Source organism: Grampus griseus (assembly GCF_964374135.1).
Source record: "Grampus griseus genome assembly, chromosome: 5".
In the NCBI taxonomy this organism is placed as follows: Eukaryota; Metazoa; Chordata; class Mammalia; order Artiodactyla; family Delphinidae; genus Grampus; species Grampus griseus.
The window spans coordinates 72647043-72669615 of record NC_138998.1 but is presented as its reverse complement, the minus strand read 5'-3'; the positions used below and the strand labels follow the sequence as shown (position 1 = coordinate 72669615).

The 22573-nt window shown below is 43.5% G+C and overlaps 1 protein-coding gene across 1 annotated transcript in view; it reads left to right on the top strand.

Moving 5' to 3' along the window:
- Nucleotides 1–22210, top strand: part of RUBCN (rubicon autophagy regulator) — a 55561-nt gene extending 33351 nt beyond the window's left edge. The window contains exons 9-22 of the mRNA XM_082654583.1: nt 1808–1903; nt 2609–2724; nt 3412–3619; nt 4719–4820; nt 7392–7466; nt 14225–14285; nt 15402–15534; nt 16189–16334; nt 17320–17384; nt 17874–18112; nt 18652–18713; nt 19170–19323; nt 20454–20547; nt 20774–22210. Coding sequence (XP_082510709.1) covers nt 1808–1903; nt 2609–2724; nt 3412–3619; nt 4719–4820; nt 7392–7466; nt 14225–14285; nt 15402–15534; nt 16189–16334; nt 17320–17384; nt 17874–18112; nt 18652–18713; nt 19170–19323; nt 20454–20547; nt 20774–20952 — 1730 coding nt within the window. The 3' untranslated portion in view covers nt 20953–22210. The remainder of the gene's footprint in view (nt 1–1807; nt 1904–2608; nt 2725–3411; nt 3620–4718; nt 4821–7391; nt 7467–14224; nt 14286–15401; nt 15535–16188; nt 16335–17319; nt 17385–17873; nt 18113–18651; nt 18714–19169; nt 19324–20453; nt 20548–20773) is intronic.
- Nucleotides 22211–22573: the final 363 nt, after the last annotated feature.

Here is a 22573-nt window from a genome sequence, read left to right as displayed (position 1 = left end):
TTGCCCAAAGGTGAATCTGAGGTCTGCTGTTTGTCTAAGACATCATGATGAATCAGTGGCAGAATTTTTCTTATAACTGAATACTTACTACAAATTACTTTATTTTCCATGATTTAACACCAGAATGTGTTTTCTCCTCTTTCTGTGGTCTTGGATGTGAGTGCATGTTTTTGCCTCTCCTGGAGTCCCCTGTTTCCTTTTTCTTTCACCTGTCTTCCTTCCCCTGTAAATTTCTCCCCCACTCCCTCATTCCAGCCATTGCACAAGGTTTTTCTATTGACTTAAGTAGTTTCTTTGGTTTTCACAGTGTTGTTCAAACTGCATATTGTGTTACATTCTGGGTACATCATGCATGGAGATATTGATGCTAGAATGTGTCTGCAAGACTGAGCGGTAAGGGAGAACTGAAAATTATGGCCTCCTGGTAATGGGTGAAGCCACTGGCTGTGTTAGCTTGGCAAAGAGGTTAAAGAGGAACAAGTCTGCGAGACCTTTGTTTAGAAGAGTCTTGTTGTTCTTGAGGAGATAAGAAATTGTAAGACGACAGATTTCAAGTCAGTATGAGGAAATTCTAAGAATTAGAGCTGATCAGTTGAATGGGTAGCATCAGGAGGTAGTGAGCTCAGTGAGCAAAGGCTGGATGGCCTTTACATGCTGTAAAGGAATAAGGTTCTGGTGTTGGAGTTTGTGTTGTGCACTGAGTTTGACTGGGGACCTCAAAGTTTGCCTCCAAATCATGGTTTCTTACCAAGGCATCATGGTGACTGCTGGTTTGTTGTGAGGAGCAGAGCCCACTGCCAGGACCACCAAGGGAACACAGAGTTATCACTTACCACGTAGTAGCATTTTTTGTGAGAGGAGCAGCTGACAAATTGGCACCATCTGTCAAGGAAATGGGTTGGATGCTGCTCAATCATTAGTCCTCCCAGCACATCCTGTTCACTTCTCAGGCACCCACCTGCTTTGCTGCCTGCTCTTCTTTCTGTGGCACTGGGGATTTTGTGTTTCCCTTTGGAGAATATCAGTTTCCATTTCCTGTGAACCATGCCTGCTGCTATTCCTCCACTCTCAACTCTCAATGTTCCTTGAAAACTGCTACCCAGACACTTCCTACTTTGCCAGGCTTCTCATGAAACCTCTCCCTTCCTTCTCCAGGAAGGCTGGGTCTACAGCCCTGTGGCTGAGCCCTTTGGTTACAAGGCCATCATCCGTGGCTTCTCTAACATTGTCTTGATGCTGCTTTTAAGGACATTGCTGGGTGTTATTTTGTTCTGCCAGTTCAGAAGTGGGTTAAATTTGTAGGCATGACAAATTTACATTTCAGGTGCAAGAGAGGCCATATCCTAGTGTTTGTTTAGTGAGTTTAACCCTTCTGATATTGTTTTAAAGTCTAGTGTCAAGTTATCAGAAAAGTTTCAGTGTGCTTGTCTCCATGTGAGGACTGTTTTCTAAATTGGTTTGTCAAGAGGGTAGAAATTGGCTGATATTCCTGGAACATTTGGTAAGAAGATGGAAGAAGAGAGAACTAAATTCATGAATCCACTTTGATTTGATTCTTTTTCTCCTCTGTGTTGCCACATTCCAGGTCATGTTTTCTCTTTTCCCCTTAGAATATACCGACTTCCCACCTCCCTTCCTCCATATGTTCCTGCATTCTTGGACTGTTCCCTGTTGGTGTGCCACCTCTCTCCTGTTCGGGAGGGCATTGGGAATGGGAGCAGTTAAATATTGAAACTCCAAAGTTGGGAATGTATGTGTCGCTCACCTCGCATGTGTGTTTTTACTCCCTGGTGGCCACTGACACTAGAATCCTGCAGTGATAAGTCGAAGTTGAGAGGCCCCTTGTCCTACTCTGGTCAAAGCAGTGAAGTCAGCACACCCAGCTCTCTGTACATGGAGTATGGTAAGTGAGTACTAGGAAGGCCAGTGCTGCAATCATGTCTTTGCTCTGGTCCCCCCATGCCTGCCACACTCTGAGCTGTGTAGCTCATCTTAGCTCTGTGGAGGGTACACACCATACAGTCTCACCCTCCCTTTCATTATTTTCAACCCCTGTGCCAGAAATCACACTACCCTGCCATTTCTCTTGCTCCTCTCTGCCTTAGGGGTCCCACTGTCTCGTGCTATGGGTGTTATCACCGTGAATGTCTGGTGAGCCAGCTGGAATGGCTCTCTGAGTGGGTGAGAGAGACCTTGAAAAGAGGCCTTTGAGTGTCTAGGCTTAACTACCGAAGATAGGCTCCACATGGAAATCATCCACAGGGAGAGCCATTTCTTTCCTTGTCTGACTCACAGCACAGGTTTTTTGGTTTCTTTGTTTGTGGGTAGGAGGACGAGTATGTCATCTTTAACTTTAGGTGGTCAAAGGGTTGTCTCCAGGCTCTCTCCATTTATTCCACCATTCTCTAACCCAGGGGCTTAGTGCTCTGGGATTCCGAGATTCAGAGAAATTCCTGTAGAAGGTAGACATCTTTCCAACCTGTTATCCGGGAAGACTTGGGAGCATCTTCAGTGTTAAAATCATCAGACTTCTTAAAGAAGCTTGTCTGTAAAGAAGATTTGCTTTTCAAAGCAGGGCTTTTCACATCCACATTCCATTTTCCCACAGAGGGCAGTCAGTACCTGTGCTCAGGAGAAGGCATGTTCCGAAGACCATCAGAGGGACAGTCCCTCATCAGCTACCTGTCTGAGCAAGACTTTGGCAGCTGTGCAGACCTGGAAAAGGTGAGGACTCTAAGGAGCCACTGAAAAGCCCATGAGTTGGGAGATCTGGTCTGAGGGCTCCAGTGCCATTTGTCCTAAAGAGGTTTTGGGTACACAGCAATAACATGGGTGTAGACTACAATACAGGTAAGTCACAGTAAAGATAAGCTCAACAAGTTCTGTCTCTGGAAAGCTCTTCTGGGAGCCTATGCGCCTCACTGAGTCCAGAGATATTACTGATTTTGTCTTAGAAGCTACCCTGGACAGAGAAACATTGAATTTTAGTCACATGATTACTGTTTCCTTGACCCTGGAACCTTAGGTAAAGACTGTCTCCAGAATCAACTTCTATATTTTGTTCTAAGGCTCAGATATGTGATAAATGATGTCCCTGTAGCATTTTATAGCTTACAAAGCACTTTATCTTGAGACATCACATTTGCCTTAATACTTTGTATATAAGTGTATGGTTTTAGGAAAGACCTGACCTCTTCTCTGTCATATTTTTATGTGGAAAGTGGGACAGGAAGGCCAGGCATGGCCAGATACGAGAGCAAAGAGAATATGCAACAGGTTTTCTGGCCATCAGCTTTCATTATAGGAGCATTTCCCCTGGGTGTTTTGAGTGAAAGTAATGCGCGTTCTGGAAGCTACTTTCCAAGAGTATAATCAGTGAGATGTCCCCTTTTTGGCGCTCTTCTTCCCCAGGAAAATGCCCACTTCAGCATCTCAGAATCCTTGATTGCTGCCATTGAGCTGATGAAGTGCAACATGATGAGCCAGTGCCTAGAAGAGGAGGAAGGGGAGGAGGACAGTGACAGGGAGATCCAGGAACTGAAGCAGAAGATCCGCCTTCGTCGCCAGCAGATCCGCACCAGGAATCTGCTCCCTGTGTACCAGGAGACTGAGAATGGAAGTGAGTGAGGCTGTGAACGCCTGTTCCTGCCTCTTCAGGCTTCGGGATAAGACTTAGTACCTCGTGGGCTTTCTTTTTTGTCTTCGTATGTTCATGTGAGATGTTATACACAAGCCAAGGGTTCCTCTGCTGTCAGAAAGATTTTCTATGTTGTTCTAATTTTTCTTTTTTTCTACCAGACCAGAGTCCTAGAGCTCATCCATTTCCTACCTCTACATGTATATTATAAATTATCTTATTTGTGTTATACTCTTACATGTTATTATCTTTTCTAAGAAAACAAAGTCCCTATTATTCCTATTGCAAAGCACAGGAATTAAGAAAGTACAGTAATTTTTAAAAAGAAAAATCTAGTAAATGTAGTATTCTTAACTTGTTCTATATTATACCTGTTGTTTATATAGCTTTAATTTATAGCTGTCAGTTTAACATCGGCATGTCTGGCAAAGAAAATTAAACTTTAAGAGTTTTATAAACTTTCTAGGTTGCTAAAGAATTTATTTTTCTACTATATATGGTATAGACAAAGCTCAAAACTATGCATAGGAAAAAAGCCTGGCTATTTCTTCTGGAAGTAGGCCGAAAAGAGAATTTTGAGAACTGTTCATGTCTTCAGTTCATTTGGTCATAACTTTGTTATTGTAATATGTGAATCCCAGCTTATTTAAGCTATTCTCTTCTATACTGTGTTAATTTAACTTTCATGTACATTTAGTACAACTTTTGTTATTAAAATTAGCATTTACCATTTTCAAAAATATATATATATATATATATATATATATATATATATATATATATATCAGAAATATCTTCCAAAAAATAGGTTTCTGATATGAGGAGAACTAAGGCCACTGGTTCCAGATTCACTTTCCAGGGAGTGGTACTTTCTGCTCACATGAAACTTTTTAGGGGATCAATCAAGAAGGGGAAACTAGCAAGAAGAGCTAGTTTCCATTTCCCCAGGATAACTCCCAGCCAAGGTTCTATTTACTTCTATGTTCAAGTCATACCAGGTCCCTTTTGTTGTGACCCTAAAAAGAGTAGGAGACCTCTTCTGTCCTATTTATTACTTTTTTTTTTTTTTTTAATGTAACAGGCTTTCGGGTCACTTCCAGCAGCTCCCAGTTCAGTTCACGTGATTCAGCACAGTTCTCTGACTCTGGCTCTGCTGATGAGGTTGATGAATTTGAAATCCAAGGTATGAATTAACACTTTGCAAGGGAACTTTCATTAATTGTTTCTTTTAATTTGGAATCATAGGCTGAGAAGCTTTCCCTAAGCAGGGGGTCTTCATTATGCTTCATTATGGTATGTTGTCGGCTGTTGTAAGAGATAACTTCTCTTGTTAAAAACAAAGCCTATTTAAAATTTAAGCAGAAAAGAACACTAAAAGGAAGTATTCCATTGGAGTGGGATGGCTATTGATGTCACCATGATGCTTCTTCCTCAGTTGCACCTTTCTCAGATTCTCACTCTAATTCCTCCTACTAGCAGTCCAGAGTTAGCCCACATCTACATGAAATTAGAATTCTATTCTCTTGTGTCCTATAACACAACTGAAATTGTTTCGAAGTGTTTAAAAGGAGCTTTATTATAATCCAAAGAGAAAATGACAGAAAGAGTCACTGGGAGGGAAAAAGCAAAAAGGAAAAAAAAATCAAGTTTACAAAGTAGAGCTTTATTTTCTGTCCTACCAGCGCTAATTTGCATAGCAGAATCACACTCTTGTTGTGAGCTTCTTCTTAGAGAAGGGGAGGGGCTCTTATCTGGAAAGGCAGTTGTGTTAAATCAGGTTAACCCATGATTAATGGGTTAATCCATTCCTGAAAATCATAAATTTCTTCAACTTCCTGTCAGTGCAATCAACAAATGAACAGATGGAAAACCAAACAGACAGTTCAGGGATGTAAGTTCTTCCCCCATGGCTGGAAGCAAGACTAATTTTCTTATAGAGATGACTTGTGTCTAGTTTTCCATTGTAACATGATGGTAAATAGATCTTTTACTGCATGAGTCTCTGATTTCCTGTTTACGCCAATCTCGAGAACCCATTCAGCTCCAGGTATGGTAGCTGAGTTTCTTCCCCATTCAGAAATACAATTTTTACACATATTTTTCCAGGTCTCCAGGAAGTCTTCCTTCTGTGTTCTCCTCAATGCATCTGATTTCTATTTATAACAATGATAGTCACTTAAAACTCCATTTTTTCCTTTGTATGTGGTTTTCCAACAGTTCTCCAGTTCTCTGACACCAAATGAGTGTCCTACATTTCAATTCTGACACTAATTCCTGGAGTCAGCACAGACCCTACAGCTTTAGGATTCAGTCCCACGAGATGGCTCCCTCTTCAGATGCCAGCTGCCAATGGGGTTCCCAGGATGCCTGTACTTCTCCCTGGCCAACTACCAACCCAGGGGTTCCCACAACTCCCTGCTCACGTTTCATAATTCACTAGAATGACTCACAGAACTCAGGGAAGCGCTATACTTATGATTACAGTTTATTATAAAGGATACAAATGAGTAGTCACATGAAGAGGAGGTACATAGGGCAAGGTCCCAAAGTATCCTGAGCACAGGAACCTCCGTCTCCATGGAGTCAGGGTGTGCCACTCTCCCAGTACATCGATATGTTCACCAACCAGGAAGCCCTTCCAAACCTCATCTTTATCAAGGTTCATTCAGTAAGCATGAGTGATTAAATCATTGGCCAGTGGCAACTGAGTTCCTGAGGTGGGGCTAAAAGGTCTGATCTTCTAAATAGCTTTTTCTTCTGGCAGCCAACGCCATCCTGAAGCTATCTGGGTGTCCCCATGAGTCATTTCATTAACTTAAGCTCGGATATAATGGAAAGGGGCTCATTATGAATAACAGACATTCTTATCACTCAGGAAATTCCAAAGGTTATAGGAACTCTGTGCCAGAAACTGGACAGAGACCAAATATATATATATATATATATATTTTATTATACCACAGTCTGTGATTGACTTGATCTCCAAATTAGAAGAAAATAGGAGGGCTCTGCCCTTTCTCTCAGGATCAGCAGTTGGAATTTCATGTGGGTAATAATAAGGTAAATCTAAAACATGCTACTTCACTGAGTGTGGAACAGTCCACTTGACTATAAAGTCTGTTCCTTGCAGCAAAGCAAGGAGCCAGGGGGAGTTGTTCAGACTGAAAGGAGCCAAATTTGAAATAGCCTGCCTGGGGGTGGCATGAGGTGTACTCCCATTGGAAACTGGTGCTGCATTTGTGGCCCCAGAGGAGGTGTTTAATCAACTAACTCTCTAGTCAGTTCAGACGGAAATCCTTAAAGGAAAAGACCTTAGACATGGCTTGTCAACCTCTAGGCCAGATATTTCTCTGCTGTGATAGACTGTCTTGTGTATTGTACAGTGTTAAGCATCATTCCTGGCTTCTCTACCCACTAGATGCCAGTAGCATACCACCCTTCTGCCCAGTTGTGACAACCAGAAATGTCTTCAGACATTGCCAAATATCTGCAGTGGGTACAATATCCTCCCTGGTTGATAACCACTGCCTTATGAGGTCTTTAAGGCTAGGCTGGTTTGGGGAGGCAGCAGTAACTGTCTCCCAAGCCAACATGAGAACCTAACTATGGATGTAGGTTTCTAAAAGCAGTGCCATCTTTTGGAGCAAAAGTCAAGTCCTGATTCCAGGAACATGTGGTATAGAACTGTCATTCTCATCAGTTTACTTCCTGTCTGAATACTAAAGGGCACCCTTTTATAATCATTATTATACAGATGGTAGTGAAGGATCTAACCTGACTCACATGTCAAAGAATGGACTCTCAGTATCAGTGGCCTCGCTGTTTTCAGGTAGCCTGTGTTGGAAGCGTGGGTGTGCTCATACATGCATGTGTGTGAATGTTTGCACCAGCTTTTGTACATACCTGTGATACCTGTCAGGGTTATGAGGACTATAGCGTCTGGAGAACTATCTGGGGAAAACTGGACTTAAGCTAACTGGGAACAAATTAGATACTAGTTTTCTTTCTTTCTTTTATTATTTTTTATTTTTTAATTAAAAATTTTTTATTGGAGTATAGTTGATTTAAAGTGTTAGTTTCCACTGTACAGCGAAGTGAATCAGCTATACATATACACATATCCACTCTTTTTTAGATTCTTTTCCCATACAGGTCATTACAGAGTACTGAGTAGAGTTCCCTGTGCTATACAGTAGGTCCTTATTAGCTATCTGTTTTATGTATAGTACTGTGTATATGTCAATCCCAATCTCCCAATTTATCCCTCCTCGCCTTTCCCCCCTGGTAACCGTAAGTTTGTTTTTTAGATCTGTGGCTCTATTTTTTTTTTTAAGTAAGTTCATTTGTACCATTTTTTCAGATACTCATTTTCTTCTTCCTCATAATACCCCAGCAATCCTCACTGAGATTATCCTTGTTAATCCTTCTCTACAGTGATACTTTTAGATTAAGTGGTCATTGTGGCTGATGGAGATAGTGGACAGTTTAAGAAAGGAGTGGTCAAGTGAAGAAATTACAGTTCAAACCTATAGCTAAATACTGCCACACATTCAGACAGCAAAAGTCGGATAGAATGGTATGAAGCTTAGAGTCTCTTTAGAGTTTTGAATTTGCAGAGCCAACTTTCAGAAAGCTATCTCTTCTAGGTACTTTGTATACAATTAGGATTTATTGCTGCAAATGTTTGGTCTTAGTAACTGCTTTGTGATCCAAGCAAGTAGACTTTCTGTAGGTGGAATTGACTAAAAGTAGTAGTTTTCTGTTCACAGTGGCTTTAAAACACACAAACAACAAAATTCAGGACATTTATTAATTTGATTAATAGTTAATTATTTTATTAATTTAAAATTTTAATTAACAGTTAATTTTAACGGTTAATATTTTCAGCCACTAGAGTTTGAAATAATTACATGTGTAAGATTAAATTAAGATTTAGAGAAATAAAAGTAATTAGGTACCTTTTATTCCTGAACTGTTGTAATTTATTCTAACAGTCTTCTCTTGCTTGAGAAGTAACAATCATAAGTCATTTTTTTTTAGTTTGGTTTTTTTTTGGCCATGCCACATGGCTTGAGGGATCTTAGTTCCCTGACCGGGGATTGAACCCAGGCAGTGAAAGCGCTGAGTCCTAACCACTGGACTGCTAGGGAATTCCCCTAAGTCACTTTTAAGCTGGTTTCTGATGTGTTTACAACCAGAATCGTTTGCATGTGCATTTACTGACTATCAGGTACTTCTTGGTTAGAGCATAATCGTCAGTCTGCTTTAACCATAAGGCATACTTTTATTTGGTCTTCCTAGCATCCTTTCTTCACCCATTTTGGGAGCTTTAAAGCATTTTTTATACACCAAGAATTTGAAATATTTTTCAACTAAAATACTGTTTTTTCTCATGATCCACAATCCCAACACATTTTGAGGGCTTGGAGGGAAAGCAATCAGAACAACCCTCTCTCCAAAGTAGTGACTTGTTTGACTTTCTACACACAGATTCTCGATTATGAAAGCATAATTTTTTTAACATCTTTATTTGAGTATAATTGCTTTACAATGGTGTGTTAATTTCAGCTTTATAACAAAGTGAATCAGTTATACATATACATATATCCCCATATCTCTTCCTTCTTGCGTCTCCCTCCCTCCCACCCTCCCTGTCCCACCCCTCTAGGTGGTCACAAAGCACTGGCTGCTTCCCACTAGCTATCTGTTTTACATTTGGTAGTGTATATATGTCCATGCCACTCTCTCACTTTGTCCCAGCTTACCCTTCCGCCTCCCCGTGTCCTCAAGTCCATTCTCTAGTAGGTCTGTGTCTTTTTTTTTTTTTTTTTTTTAGATTCCATATATATGTGTTAGCATACGGTATTTGTTTTTCTCTGAAAGCATAATTTACAATTCATCTTTCTCTACTGTAGGTTTCTTTATTGCTTTCTGTTCTTTTTCATTTGTTTCTGGTCTTTAATCAAGTTTATTACTGGGGACCAAATTCCTTCTAACAAGGGTCGGTATACTTCTCATTAGCAGTCTTCTTGATCATGTCCAGAGGCTTACAGATGCTTTTCTTTTTGATCACCTTAAGTAATATATGCTATTGAAGAATCTCTTGGGATTCTATCAGAGGAAGGTTATCAGAATCCATAACACCCGTGGAAAAATTACTTAAGCATCGTAGTATAGACATCATCTGTGATAAATACTCTGCATAATTGTAATACTTTGCTTAATGTAATCATTTTTCTTAGATCCTAATTCAGCAAGTAGACCTTATGGAGCAGAAGTGTTTATGAAGGAAATAGTTTTGAAAGTTACTTCCTCCTCACAGTAAAGTGGGTGTAAACTTGTGATCATAGCTTATTCATAGAAAGCTTTGTATTCGTTAACATCTATTCCCTTTTTAAAAAACCATTTTACTGAGGAATAATTACACTTCAAAATCTACCCACTTTAAGTGTACAACTCACTAAATTTGAGTAAATTTACCAAGTTGTCAACCATCACCGTAATCTAGTTTCAGAACATCTTCATCAGATCCCTCACGCCCATTTATAGTTAATTTACATTCCCACCCCAAGTCCCAGTCCACCACTAATCTTTATATCTCTATAGATTTGTCTTTTCTGGACATTTCATGTAAATGCAGTCACACAGTATGTGATCTTTTGTGTCTGCCTTCTTTCACTTCATCTGTATCTTCTGATGGTGTCTGCCAAATTGATATGATATCATTCATGGGCTCCCAATTCCAGACAGTCTTTTCAGCGTCTTTGGTTTTAGGATTTTGTTGTTGTTTTTTTCCTCCCTTCATCCTTTTCCACTACAACTTCATCAATTCTTCTTTATCCTCCTTCTTTTAGAATTTCAATCTCTGCATATATGTACCTAGTCAGGGTCCAGTCAGGAGACAGAAACCACATGATAACTTGAATGGGGAAAATTTAATATAAAGAATTATTAACTCTGATGGGGGATTGAAGTAATGGGAGACTGGCTCATAAGGAGTAAAGAGAACTCTAAGGAATACAGGAATAGCAGATATAGGCAGCAGTCACCATCCCTAGGGCTGAGATAGAGCCCCCAGGGGAGGAACAAAGGTAGAAGAAGGCCATACCCCGAGGCTGCGATCCAGACCTCCTTGCTCACTGGATGGTGGAGTTTTCTGAAGGTGCAGAACTGCCCTGAGAGAATGTCCGGGCATGTTGTCCATGAGGGGTGCCATGGCAACAGCCCTTTTCAGGAAACCATTCTCTGGGGTGCAGGAGGAGGCTGCCCCCAGGGGGTGCTGTGCCTCAGAACTCAAGGGGTGCTGGGGGAAGTGGTTCATGGGAGGGGCCAGGCCTGCAGCACCGGCTCGGAAGCTTTCCCAGGGGTCCAAGGGAAGCCACTTATGAAAAGTACCATCAGTGGCGCCCTGCTGCAAAGCCTCCTGAAGCCATGCTTACCCTGGGGAAAGTCACTTGCACCACAGGAGTCCTCTTACGGGAGCGCACCAGCAGCCAGAGAAACCCCTTCCTCCTCCAGTGTCCCTCCAGCGCCCTCTACTGCCGAAGGTGAACATTGTGCCAGCTGGCAAAAGATCAGTGTTTTCAAGTCCAGCTCCATTATCACAGAGCAGACAAAAAGAAGGGCAGGTTGGGAGCTGAAAGGCAATAAATTGAAAACTGGCACAATACATAAAGAGGAAAGTTCATGAACTATATTTTGGGTAATCTGTTGCTCCTCCCCACCTTCCCTCTTTTAATAAGTTGTTTTCTCCTTCTAAGGCAAGAGTAATTGTGGCTCTCCATTTTAAAGTGTTTCCTCTTGAGTCAGCAGTTACAGAACATCCATTAGAGTTGGATTTCTGGATGTGTTGGGTATCCCTTTATGTGCTAAAAGGAAAACAGGCTGCAAAGCAACATCAGATTGGCCAGTAGATTCTGAAGTTGACGCTATTCTTGTGCCTCACTTATTTTGTTTAAAAATGTGCAGATTTTGCTAGGGTACCAAGGTTTTAACCAGTTCTTCCTTGATCATCCCAATACCGGTATCTGGACATGCAAAAATTCTTCTTACAACCTGTCATTATTTTTGTTGTTGTTTGTCTTTATATTTTTGAACTTTTTCCAGTCAGTAGTAATAGCTTTATCCTATCTAAAGCATCAGGCGCATTTGAAATCGGTTCTTGTTAAAGAATTGATAAAAAGTTTCATAATTATGTTAACTTCTATTTGGAAGGAGTGCTTCTCAGACTTCTTTCTCAAGTGCTCTCATTTGGGGTATGTTTAATCCATTCAGTTGAGTAGCTTTCTTCTGTCTCTTTACTCCTTAATTATCCTAGACCCTGGTCTACTTTTATCCAGATCCTCAACTAGTGTTCCAACCACATTAACCTAATCATCTGCTTGTACTGACTAGAGAGTGAGCAGGATACAACAGAAAGGCCTAGTACCCACGAGGCCTTCATGGTACTGACCAGTGACAGGTGTCATGTCCCTTTTGATATCAGGCGCTGCCTCTCCCTCTCCGCTCTTGGGGTAAGATCCTCGCTTCCAAACCCGTGTAGTCTTCTGCACTCTTGGAAATATTCATGATTAGCCAGGACATCACTGCACCTCTGGTAAAAAAGAAGAAACATGATAAAGTGTGACTTGACTTTATTTTCCAAAGAGGAGAGAGTGTTATTTTTTCTCTCAAAGAAAAGAAGGCTTCCTTTCTGTGAGGCTGAAGAACTGCTGAATAGTTTTAATGAAGACAGCGGTTTTCAGCAACCATGAATTGTCAACCGCCTCTCCTCTCTGGCGTGCCATGTTTTCTTTCGTAGCCTGGCCCTCAAGTAACCATGTTGGTTAGCTCTTTATTCAAGATATCTGTCTAAGATTTTTGTCTGGTTTTTCCTTTTCTATCACTCGTAAACAGGCTGAAATTTGCCTTTTGCTTTTAGACAATTTTTTATTTAGGAAATATTTTTTGGAAACCTATTATGTACAAAGCTCTTTGAGGATTTTAAGGACAAGGCAAGACTTACATATGATCCAAGGCAGTTTAGTGTTACTCAAATCAACGTTGCAAACCCAATGGTCTGTGAAGGTCTACTATTGCCTAGAGTTTTTTCTTCTCTTCTAGCACTATTTAGAATGGAATACAGAGCTAGCCAGTGTATTGGGAACTGGATTTGAGTGGCACAAATTCAGACAGAGTATATGATATACATGAACTTCTTTGTTAAATGAAGTAGGATTTGTTATTTGCTAGTCAAAGATTTTGTTGCTATCTTAAGTTTTTCTATGCTTAGAGAGCATATGAAAACTGAGAGATTTCAATTCTTTTCTCTTATTTGTGTTTATAGCTTTGAAGACATTGATTTTTCAGGAATATTATTTGAGAATATGCTGTTATACAGAGCACTGTGTTAAGTATTTCAGGGCCAAACAGAAGAATTAGACACGATCTCATTTCCTCACACCGAGATATTATAATCTAGTGGTACATACAAACGTATAGGTATACAGAGGAAACATGAAGAACAATTGAGCTACTCATGGCCAACTGCAGAATGATGCCATGTAAGCTTAGCGCTCTATTGAGGGGCTTAAATGCAGTAGATTGATCATTGTGTAGGTTTAATTAGGAAAAGGTCTTTCACTAGGCATCAAAGGAAGTGAGGGATGAGACTTATCAGAACAGTCTTGTTTTCATGACTTGAATAGGCAGTATCTGCTTTTCTTGAACATGACTGTTATGTTTCACATTCTCCCCATTAAAATTATTTGGGTAGATGAGGTCTCTAGCGATTTAGGCATATCATTATTAGAAATCCTTTTCAAAATTCTTTCTTGGGAATAGACTTTGGAAAGTCTGCCGTAGGTTCCTAAAATTATGTTTGAGAGTTCTTTAGTAAAGATCATGTTGAATAGCTCCATGAAAATTTGTTGTTTACCAGGCATCTTCAGGGAGTTGCCAAACCATAGAGAAGTTCTTTTTTTCCTCTGTGCCACCGGACAGGAAGGGAGTCTTTCCGTGAAACTTTGTTAAGGACATGGAAGACTTCTCACATTCAGTGGTTAATAGCAATAGTGGTCAGATGTTAGAAGCAAAGTTTCAATTCCACATACATTTAATGAGTAACCTCTGTGACCTAAATTCTGTGTTAGGTACTGATTCTGGTATAAAACAAAGAGCTAGATAGAGTTCTTGACTCTGAGAGTTTATCATTTAAGAGCACTTGAGATTTAGAGAATGAGAGAAATTGGAGTCATTTGTTGCTGCTTGGTAGAGAGTGTGTCCCTGTTTGCCTTAGGATGCTTCATTTTCTCCTTCACTGCTTTGCACTAAATGTGAATTTGTGTTTCCACCTGGAGTTGTAGCCACTTTGACCTTCTCAATGCTATGCATAATGTCACCAATTCAGTCTGTTGTGACTTGAACAGAGCCAAACTATAAATTGGATGTAAAGCTTCACCTGGACTCTGCTCCGTATCCTGCATAGAATGTAGCACCTAGCTGCTGCCCTGAGTGCTTAGCTGTCAATAGCTTGGACTGCTTTCCATTATTATCCCTTACCTCCTCCCTTTCCATTTCCTGCTCCCCTTAACTCTTGTTTGCATTTAGATGCTGACATCAGAAGGAGCACACCCTCAAACAACAAATCATGTGTTTCCTCCCAGTCCTTGTAAGTACTTTTTTTTTTTTTTAAATAAAACTTTGGGATATGTCGAGAAACAAACCCAGGTCTTGGCATATGGATGGGAAGGCCATGGGATGAAGCCATCTGAATTCACAAAGAGGCAAGTTTAATGTGACAGGCCTGCCTGATGGTGGTGAGTCCAGGGAAGAGAGCAGAAGATCATGGGATCAAACAGGCTGGGCTCCGGTGGAGGCAAAGCTCGCAGTGTGGATTATTTCTTCTCTGCTAACTCTGATTATACCAGAGGCTCCCAGAAGATCAGTTCTCAAAAGAGAGAACAGTGATCATGATTTCTGATTATGAAATCAGATTGAACAGGTTCCACGTAGACTCAACTAGAGGAAATAGTAGTTCATGCGGGAGTGACAATAGTCTTCATAGTCCACAAAGCAGTTTGACTCACTCTATTTTGTAAACAGGTGTTGTCATCTCCATTTTGCAATTAAAGAAAGTGAAGTTTAGGGCTTCCCTGGTGGCGCAGTGGCTAAGAATCCGCCTGCCAATGCAGGGGACATGGGTTCGAGCCCTGGTCCGAGAAGATCCCACATGCCGCGGAGCAACTAAGCCCGTGCACCACAACTACTAAGCCTGTGCTCTAGAGCTCGTGAGCCATAACTACTGAAGCCCGCGCACCTAGAGCCCATGCTCCACAACAAGAGAAGCCACTGCGATGAGAAGCCCGCGCACCGCGACGAAGAGTAACCCCCACTTGCTGCAACTAGAGAAAGCCCGCATGCAGCAACGAAGACCCGACGCAGCCAACAAATAAATAAATTAATTAATTAATTAATTAATTAATTACTTAAAAAAAAAAAGAAAGTGAAGTTTAGAGAAAGGATTTGACAGAATTCTTAACCAGCAGTGCCATGAATGCTAGTAAGTGGGATTTGAGCCTAAGTCTTAAAACTATGTGTGGACCTGTGTAATTTGCTCTATACTCACATGTCTGAGGATGATGAGAAAGGAAGCTGAGTGGACTGGGGGTGCTGTGAGTGTTCTCTCAGTCCATAAATCACTGTGTATGGTATCGGGTCCTGAAGTTAGGGCTCCCATCCTCCTGTCTTCTCTCTATGCTCAGTCTTCCTTGACTCTCTGTTTCAGCTCTCACTGCTTCCTACACTCCACGTCTGCTGAGGCAGTGGCCATGGGGCTCCTGAAGCAGTTTGAGGGGATGCAGCTCCCAGCCGCCTCAGAGCTAGAGTGGCTTGTTCCAGAGCACGATGCCCCTCAGAAGGTAGATTCTTCAAGTCTTTTTCTCCACCCAGCGTCGAGCCCCAGGAGGCTGTGAGCCTTTCTGATATTGTTCTCCTTTATTACACGTCTCCAGTTTAGAATGAGCCTCCATGTTTCCCTCCTTACTTTTAGAAGCCATTCATTACAAATGTATGTCGGATAAATGAAGGAATGCGTGCACGCTTGCCTAGGTTTCCCCTAGCCATCGTCAGGATAGGAGATAACGGCTCCTCCAGTGTCCTTATTCCACATGACTGCTCACTAGATCCGGGGGCAGCACTCCTGTGTTGTGACCACCTTGAGACACTGGAAAAGTGAACTATTCAGGTTCTTCTTTGCTCTGCAGTTGAATAAGGCATGAAGCACCCTGGCACACCAAGGGTCCCGGGCTGGGTTCAGGGACAGCATTATCAAGGGGTGCCACCCCACTGGGAGGCCGTTTCTGTTCCTTTTGATTCTTGGAGCCCAAGACCCTCACTTCTAGTAGCCTGGTGCCTTATCATTTATTTCGAGGGCCAAGGTTCCCTGAAGCCCTTGCTTATGGTGTTCCTGAAACGGCTTTCATTAATTATGCTTCTGCCATGGCCAGAAGGGTCAGGCATATGTATTCCCCCAGATTGTCCGTGGTGGTTCACCCTGTGCTTTTCTCCTGCAGCTCCTGCCCATCCCTGACTCACTGCCCATCTCACCAGATGACGGGCAGCATGCTGACATCTACAAGCTACGTATTCGTGTTCGAGGCAACCTGGAGTGGGCCCCACCCCGGCCTCAGATAATTTTTAATGTTCATCCAGCCCCAACGTGAGTAGTCAGTGGCCGTGCCCTTTGACAAACAGATACATTCTCTTTGGATTGTCAGAGCCTTCTCTTCACCCTATTGTCCCTACCTGCTGCTGTACCTCCCATACAATTCTAAAAGGCAGAGGGAGAGAGTTACCTACTTGCCTGCGAGTTTTTTTTTTTTAATATTTATTCATTTATTTATTTTGACTGCGCCGAGTCTTAGTTGCAGTATGCGGACTCTTAGTTGCGGCATGCATGTGGGATCTAGTTCCCCGACCAGGGATTGAACCTGGGCCCCCTGCATTGGGAGCACAGAGTCTTACCCACTTGACCACCAGGGAAGTCCCTTGTCTGCGAGTTTTACTCTTAGTCCTTCCATTCCTTCCCAGAGCTAACCAGAAATGAGGTCTTTTTTTTTTTGGCGGTACGTGGGCTTTTCACTGTTGTGGCCTCTCCCGTTGCGGAGCACAGGCTCCGGACGCGCAGGCTCAGCGGCCATGGCTCACGGGCCCAGCCGCTCTGCGGCATGTGGGATCTTCCCGGACCGGGGCACGAACCCATGTCCCCTGCATCAGCAGGCGGACTCTCAACCACTGTGCCACCAGGGAAGCCCCAGAAATGAGCTCTTTTATCACTGGCCTCCCAACCTATTGCTTTCCTCCCAATAGTTTTATGAGCTTTTTTTTTTTTTTCCTCAAGATGGATGGATGCTTTTCTTTCCTTTTGTGCTCTCCTCTTTACTATTTCTCACTTCTTACATTTGTACAGAAAGTGTGGTTCATTACTGGGGAGAGTCACTGCCTAGACCTAAATTCTAACCTTACAATCCTTGGTTTAAATTGGTTCTCCCAATAGGTTCATTTTGTCCAACTCTAAAAAAATAGGTGAATTCCCCTCTCTTCCCATCCTTATGGGAGCCCTGTATTTGTATCCCCATCCTTTACGTCTCAGAGACCTCATGCAGCTGGTATCTGCCAATCCCCTCTCCTTCCCGTTTCCTCAGGAGGAAAATCGCTGTGGCCAAGCAGAATTACCGCTGTGCAGGATGTGGCATCCGGAGTGACCCTGGTGAGCGTCTTCTCTGGCCTCCCCTGCTGCCTCCAAGGGCTTTACCCTGTCACACACCTGGGTGAGGGAGCTGGTCAGAGAAGTAGTAAGAGGAGGTGACAGAGCAGAACTGGGGAAAGGGAAAGAAGAGGCCTGGAGGACGGAAAGGGGTACTACTAGGCAACAGTGCTGGTAATCAGAGGGAAATGATTTCTAGGAGCCCATTACCAGGATTGTGTACTGGAGAACCTTGTGTACCCTCAGCCAGGTCCTTGGAGGCTGGATCTTACCAACTGTGGCAGCACTTGTTTCCTCAGCGGCCTCCAGGCTGGGACACAGAAACCACAGGCCCCACTATGTCGGTTTCTGGCAGCTTTGGGAGCTCAAACAGAGGTGGCTGGAGCCCACTGGCCATCCCTTCCTCCTCTTTCAAAAGGAACAGCAGGGCTGCCTCACCAGCTTATAGATGGGAAAGCCATCTCTGACCTTCTGACTTTCCGTCTTTTTCAGATTACATCAAGCGGCTGCGGTACTGCGAGTACTTGGGCAAGTACTTCTGTCAGTGCTGCCACGAGAATGCCCAGATGGTTATCCCCAGCCGAGTTCTGCGCAAGTGGGACTTCAGCAAGTACTACGTCAGCAATTTCTCCAAGGACCTGCTCATTAAGATCTGGAACGATCCTCTCTTCAATGTGCAGGACATCAACAGTGCCCTCTATAGGAAGGTCAAGCTGCTCAATCAAGTCCGGGTAAGACCCTTGAAAAGGTCACGTCGTAGATTACCCTCTGTTCATAGAGGTTGCCCAATATCACCACACTCCTCTTTGTCGCTATGGTAGCGCTGTGACCATCTCATCATTCTCACTTTCTCTACATACTTCTTCATGCCATTTTCGAGGTATCTGTCTAGTTAGAGTCTCGAACCTGGCAAGGCAGCTTGAAAGCTATAGATAACGATGGCAAAAGCAGAATTTCTCCCTTCCCTGAAAATATTACTGAACGGAGAATGGGGTGTCGGGTTGGAAGTTCAGATTCTGGACTTCTCAGCAGCTCCCAGCTGTGTATGTGATCTGGGCAGACTGACCTAGCAGAGGGCCCTGCCCTGACTGGGGGTGCCTTTGAAGCGAGTTGTTGAGCTACAGGTATAGAGAACAGTCTGGCTCTGGCTGCCTCGTGCAAAGCCTCCAGACACGCAGGGTTTAAAGGTACTGGCCTTTCTAACGGTGGTTTCTCTCCTCTTTACACCCCTCTGACTCCCCACCTACCACCACAATGCCGTTCTCTTCAGCTGCTGCGGGTCCAGCTGTGTCACATGAAGAACATGTTCAAGACGTGCCGACTGGCCAAAGAGTAAGTCTTGTGTGGAGGCCAGAGGCCTCTGGCTGAGCTAATGTCTCTGAAAGAAACATGTCCCAGCATTTGGCCCTTGTTATGTGAAGCAGGAGAGTAGGGGGATCTTGCAGAAAATTCCAGAAATGGTCAATGAGAAGCCTACAGCAGTAACTGTGTCTGTGTCCCTCTCTCTGGAAGGGGAGATCTGGCTATTCTACCCAGGGCAGGCCCACCACTCTTTGCAGGCTGACATGCATCACTACAGAAGGGCCTAAAAGTCACTTCTGCCCTCCAGACACCTGGTGGTATGGAGGGTTGAGGTGGCCTGGGCTGGCTGAATGTTACCCACCCTCATTACTCTGCCTAGGACGCTTTTCTTCCCTGTCCTGCTTCTGGATAGAAATCCTTCTGCCCTGATGTGCCACACACAGTGTTCGTTCTCCGCTCCCACCCACTTCCCCTCATTTCCTGCAGGCTTCTGGACTCCTTTGACACAGTTCCAGGCCACCTGACAGAGGATCTCCACCTGTACTCGCTGAATGACCTGACTGCAGCCAGGAAGGGAGAGCTGGGGCCCCGGCTTGCTGACCTCACCAGGGCGGGGGCTGCCCACGTAGAGCGATGCATGGTAAGAAACTCTCACTTTAACATGCTGCTGGGCCCTTGCTTCGGGACACCGAGAGTAGCGTGCATCCAGGGTTCTTGGCATTTAGTTCCAGGAAGTTGAATTGGCTTGTCAACACTGTGAGAAATACTGTACAGGATTGCTCTTCCCTGGGTTGCTGAACAGCTAAATCATCCAGCTCTAAGGAACCTAGAATTAGAAGACGATCTGGTACTGGCATTTCTCCTGGGAAACGGGCAGGACTAAGCAGGCCTTCACTAAAGAATTGTCATGATGTGAGAGGAGGACCCTGGATTAGATTCTGGAGAGGGACTGGGTCTTGGCTTTATCATTTTCAATCACTGTGATCAAAGGAAATACTTTGCCCTCTCTGAGGTAAGCCTCAATTTTCTTATCTCTAAAATGGAGATAATGATTAATACCCACTGTCCTTTCCTCTCAGTATTTTTGAGGACTGATGAAATAATTTATGTGAAAGCATTGTGTAAACTTAAGTATTCTGTAGATGCAAGTTATCATTGTTCTTGATGTATCCAACATACCAGAAATTCATAAATTCCATATTTAGAATTTCCCATCTTAGAATATGTCCAGTTTGTGTTCCTGTAACAGTCCCAGAATTAGAGCTTAAAATGGGGCATATGTAGAGGTCCCATGTAGCAGGGGGCATTGGAAAGACTTCACCGTAACCTGACTCAAGGCTGGGTGTTATTTTGGAGAACTGTACTTGCCTTTACATTTTACCTTAATTGGTTGTGTTTCCTATTTCAAAATAAAATCATTACCCAGGCTGGAATTTTGACTTTAGGAAGCCCTTTGTGGCATCGTTCCTTCCTTCTTTTCATCTCTTCTTTGAGAACCACTCTCACGGCTGGAGTTTCTCAAACTCATGCCTCTCTTGTCTTCACCTTAAAGCTTTGTCTAACACTGCCCGGCAACACTGCCCAGCCCTGGCCCCAGTTTGGCTATCATGCTAAGTCCAGCCTGGGTCTCTTTCCTGAAGGTGGGAGAACACGTTCGAGTCCCTCAAGACTTATTTATATCTTGCTCCTCCCCTCGCTTGTGTTCACCCTCTTGGCCAGTTCCTGTGGTGTGCTTTGCCTCATTTTGCTGCCTGTGTCTTTCCTCTCCAGCTTTGCCAAGCCAAGGGCTTCATCTGTGAGTTCTGTCAGAATGCGGATGACATCATCTTTCCCTTTGAGCTCCATAAGTGCCGGACCTGTGAAGGTGAGGGCTGGTGCCCGGTGGGGTGGGCAAACAAGACAGAACACAAGGCTCATTTATTTCCCATCAGCCACCCCTATTAGTAAGAGTTTGGTTTGGTTCAGCAGCTCCCTGTGTTTCCCCACAGGTGCACCAAGCCGTGGTGTGAGAAGGGTTACGGCAGCGACTTGCTTCCAGTTCGAGATAATACAAATTGTTCTTTTCTCTCTCCCCTTCCCAACTTGAATAGAGTGTAAAGCGTGTTACCATAAAGCTTGTTTCAAGTCTGGAAGCTGTCCCCGCTGTGAGCGGCTGCAGGCCCGGCGGGAGTTGCTGGCCAAGCAGAGCCTGGAGTCCTACATGTCAGACTCTGAGGAAGAACCCACCGAGGCCTTGGCCCTGGAGGCCGCCATCCTGGAGACCACCTGAAGAAAGCACGTAAAGCGCTCTTCCTAGGGGCTAGGGTCACACATAGTGCAGAACTGAGCCACCTTTTTAAGGACTTTCCCCACTTTTTTTTTTTTTAATTATCATCATCATTATTAATTTTTACGACCTGTCTAATGTCCATGTACAGTCAACCTTATTTAGGTTGGTGGGGTCCAGTCTGTTGTGACAATTTATAGGTACCAAGTATTTCCATCAGAACTGACACATGGGTCCCTAAGTGAAGCTTCTAGTGCCTCTGTCAGGAAAATGGACAGGGAGACCCAGTTCTTCCGACATCCATGGCCTTCTCCACTTGGACCAGATCTGGTTTCAGCTGCATCTCAAGTATCATTTCCAGTTTTATTTTGTTGTAATTCTGGAGCTTCTGAGCCAGGCCTTTCTCAGCGAACTCACTTCTCCTTTGCTGCTGAAACAGGAGGTTGGAGTTTTCTCTCTCCCAGTCCTGGAATAGGGTCAGACTGCCCTGAGGAGAAGCAGCAGAGAATGGGACTACATCATGGGCATTCTTATTTAGGTGTTTTTGAGGCCATAAAAACAGCGTTATTGCTACCTTAGAATTTTCAGAGACCTCAAGGAGGCAGTGATGACTTCCTTGTTTGAAATATTCTAGGCATAGATGATGTCACAGGCTGACTTTCTTTATCTACCCTGGGGGACTTGACACGAAGAACAGAACTGATACTTAGACCAGGCCCATTTCTAGCATAAGTGACGCTACAGCTCTGTTGTTTAAGGAGCATTTATTCAGTCAGAGGGGCTGTTGGCCTCCTCTTAGGTGATCAGGTCCCTTTCAGTCAACATAGCTCTGGTGCAGGTTTGATCTTTCAAGCTCAGGCAAGTTCCTGACACCATCCTAAACTGAGGACAGAAACCCCATCCACCATTTTATCAGTGGGTCTCTTGCCACTGTGTCCTCTGTTAGGTGGTCAGTGTGGTTCTGAGTAGAAGCCTGGCCCAACTCCGTGCTCTCCCTCCACTCCTGGAGCACAGCTGGGACCCTCCCTGGTGGCTGATCTCTTGCGTTAGTTTCTTTTGTCAAAGTTGAGGAAAAAGCTTCTTGCTGTTAGTGGTGTCAGACAACTTGGCAGTTTGTGGATGTGAGCGCGAATGTTCCCGTATTCTTGGGATAACAAGAGCCTTTATGCCAATTATGCACTTAACTCTTTAGCCTGATGATATTCATATGTTCACTCATCCTTTTCTTATTACTAACTTTAACACACACACACACACACACACACACACACACACACACACACACACACACACACACACACACACACACACCCTTTTTTAATGTGTGTTTTGATGGGAAAAGTTTTTGCTGGGACCGAGTATATGTTTGTCATATTCTTTAAGTTGCTGTACTTCCTGACCTGTGTGTAAAACACTGGTCAGGATCACTGCTCTGAGGGCTGGCAGCTCTGTGAACTAAAGCCCAGAGCATTTTTGTTTTGGGACTGACTTCTTCCTGGATGCCTGTCTTTCCGTAGCTGGTTGCTTGTAAGAAAAACTTGCTGTGGGTGCTACCCCAGGAAGCTGAACAGAAAGTTGCACATGGTTGGTGGAAGCTGATGAATGCCTGAGTTGGAGGCAACCA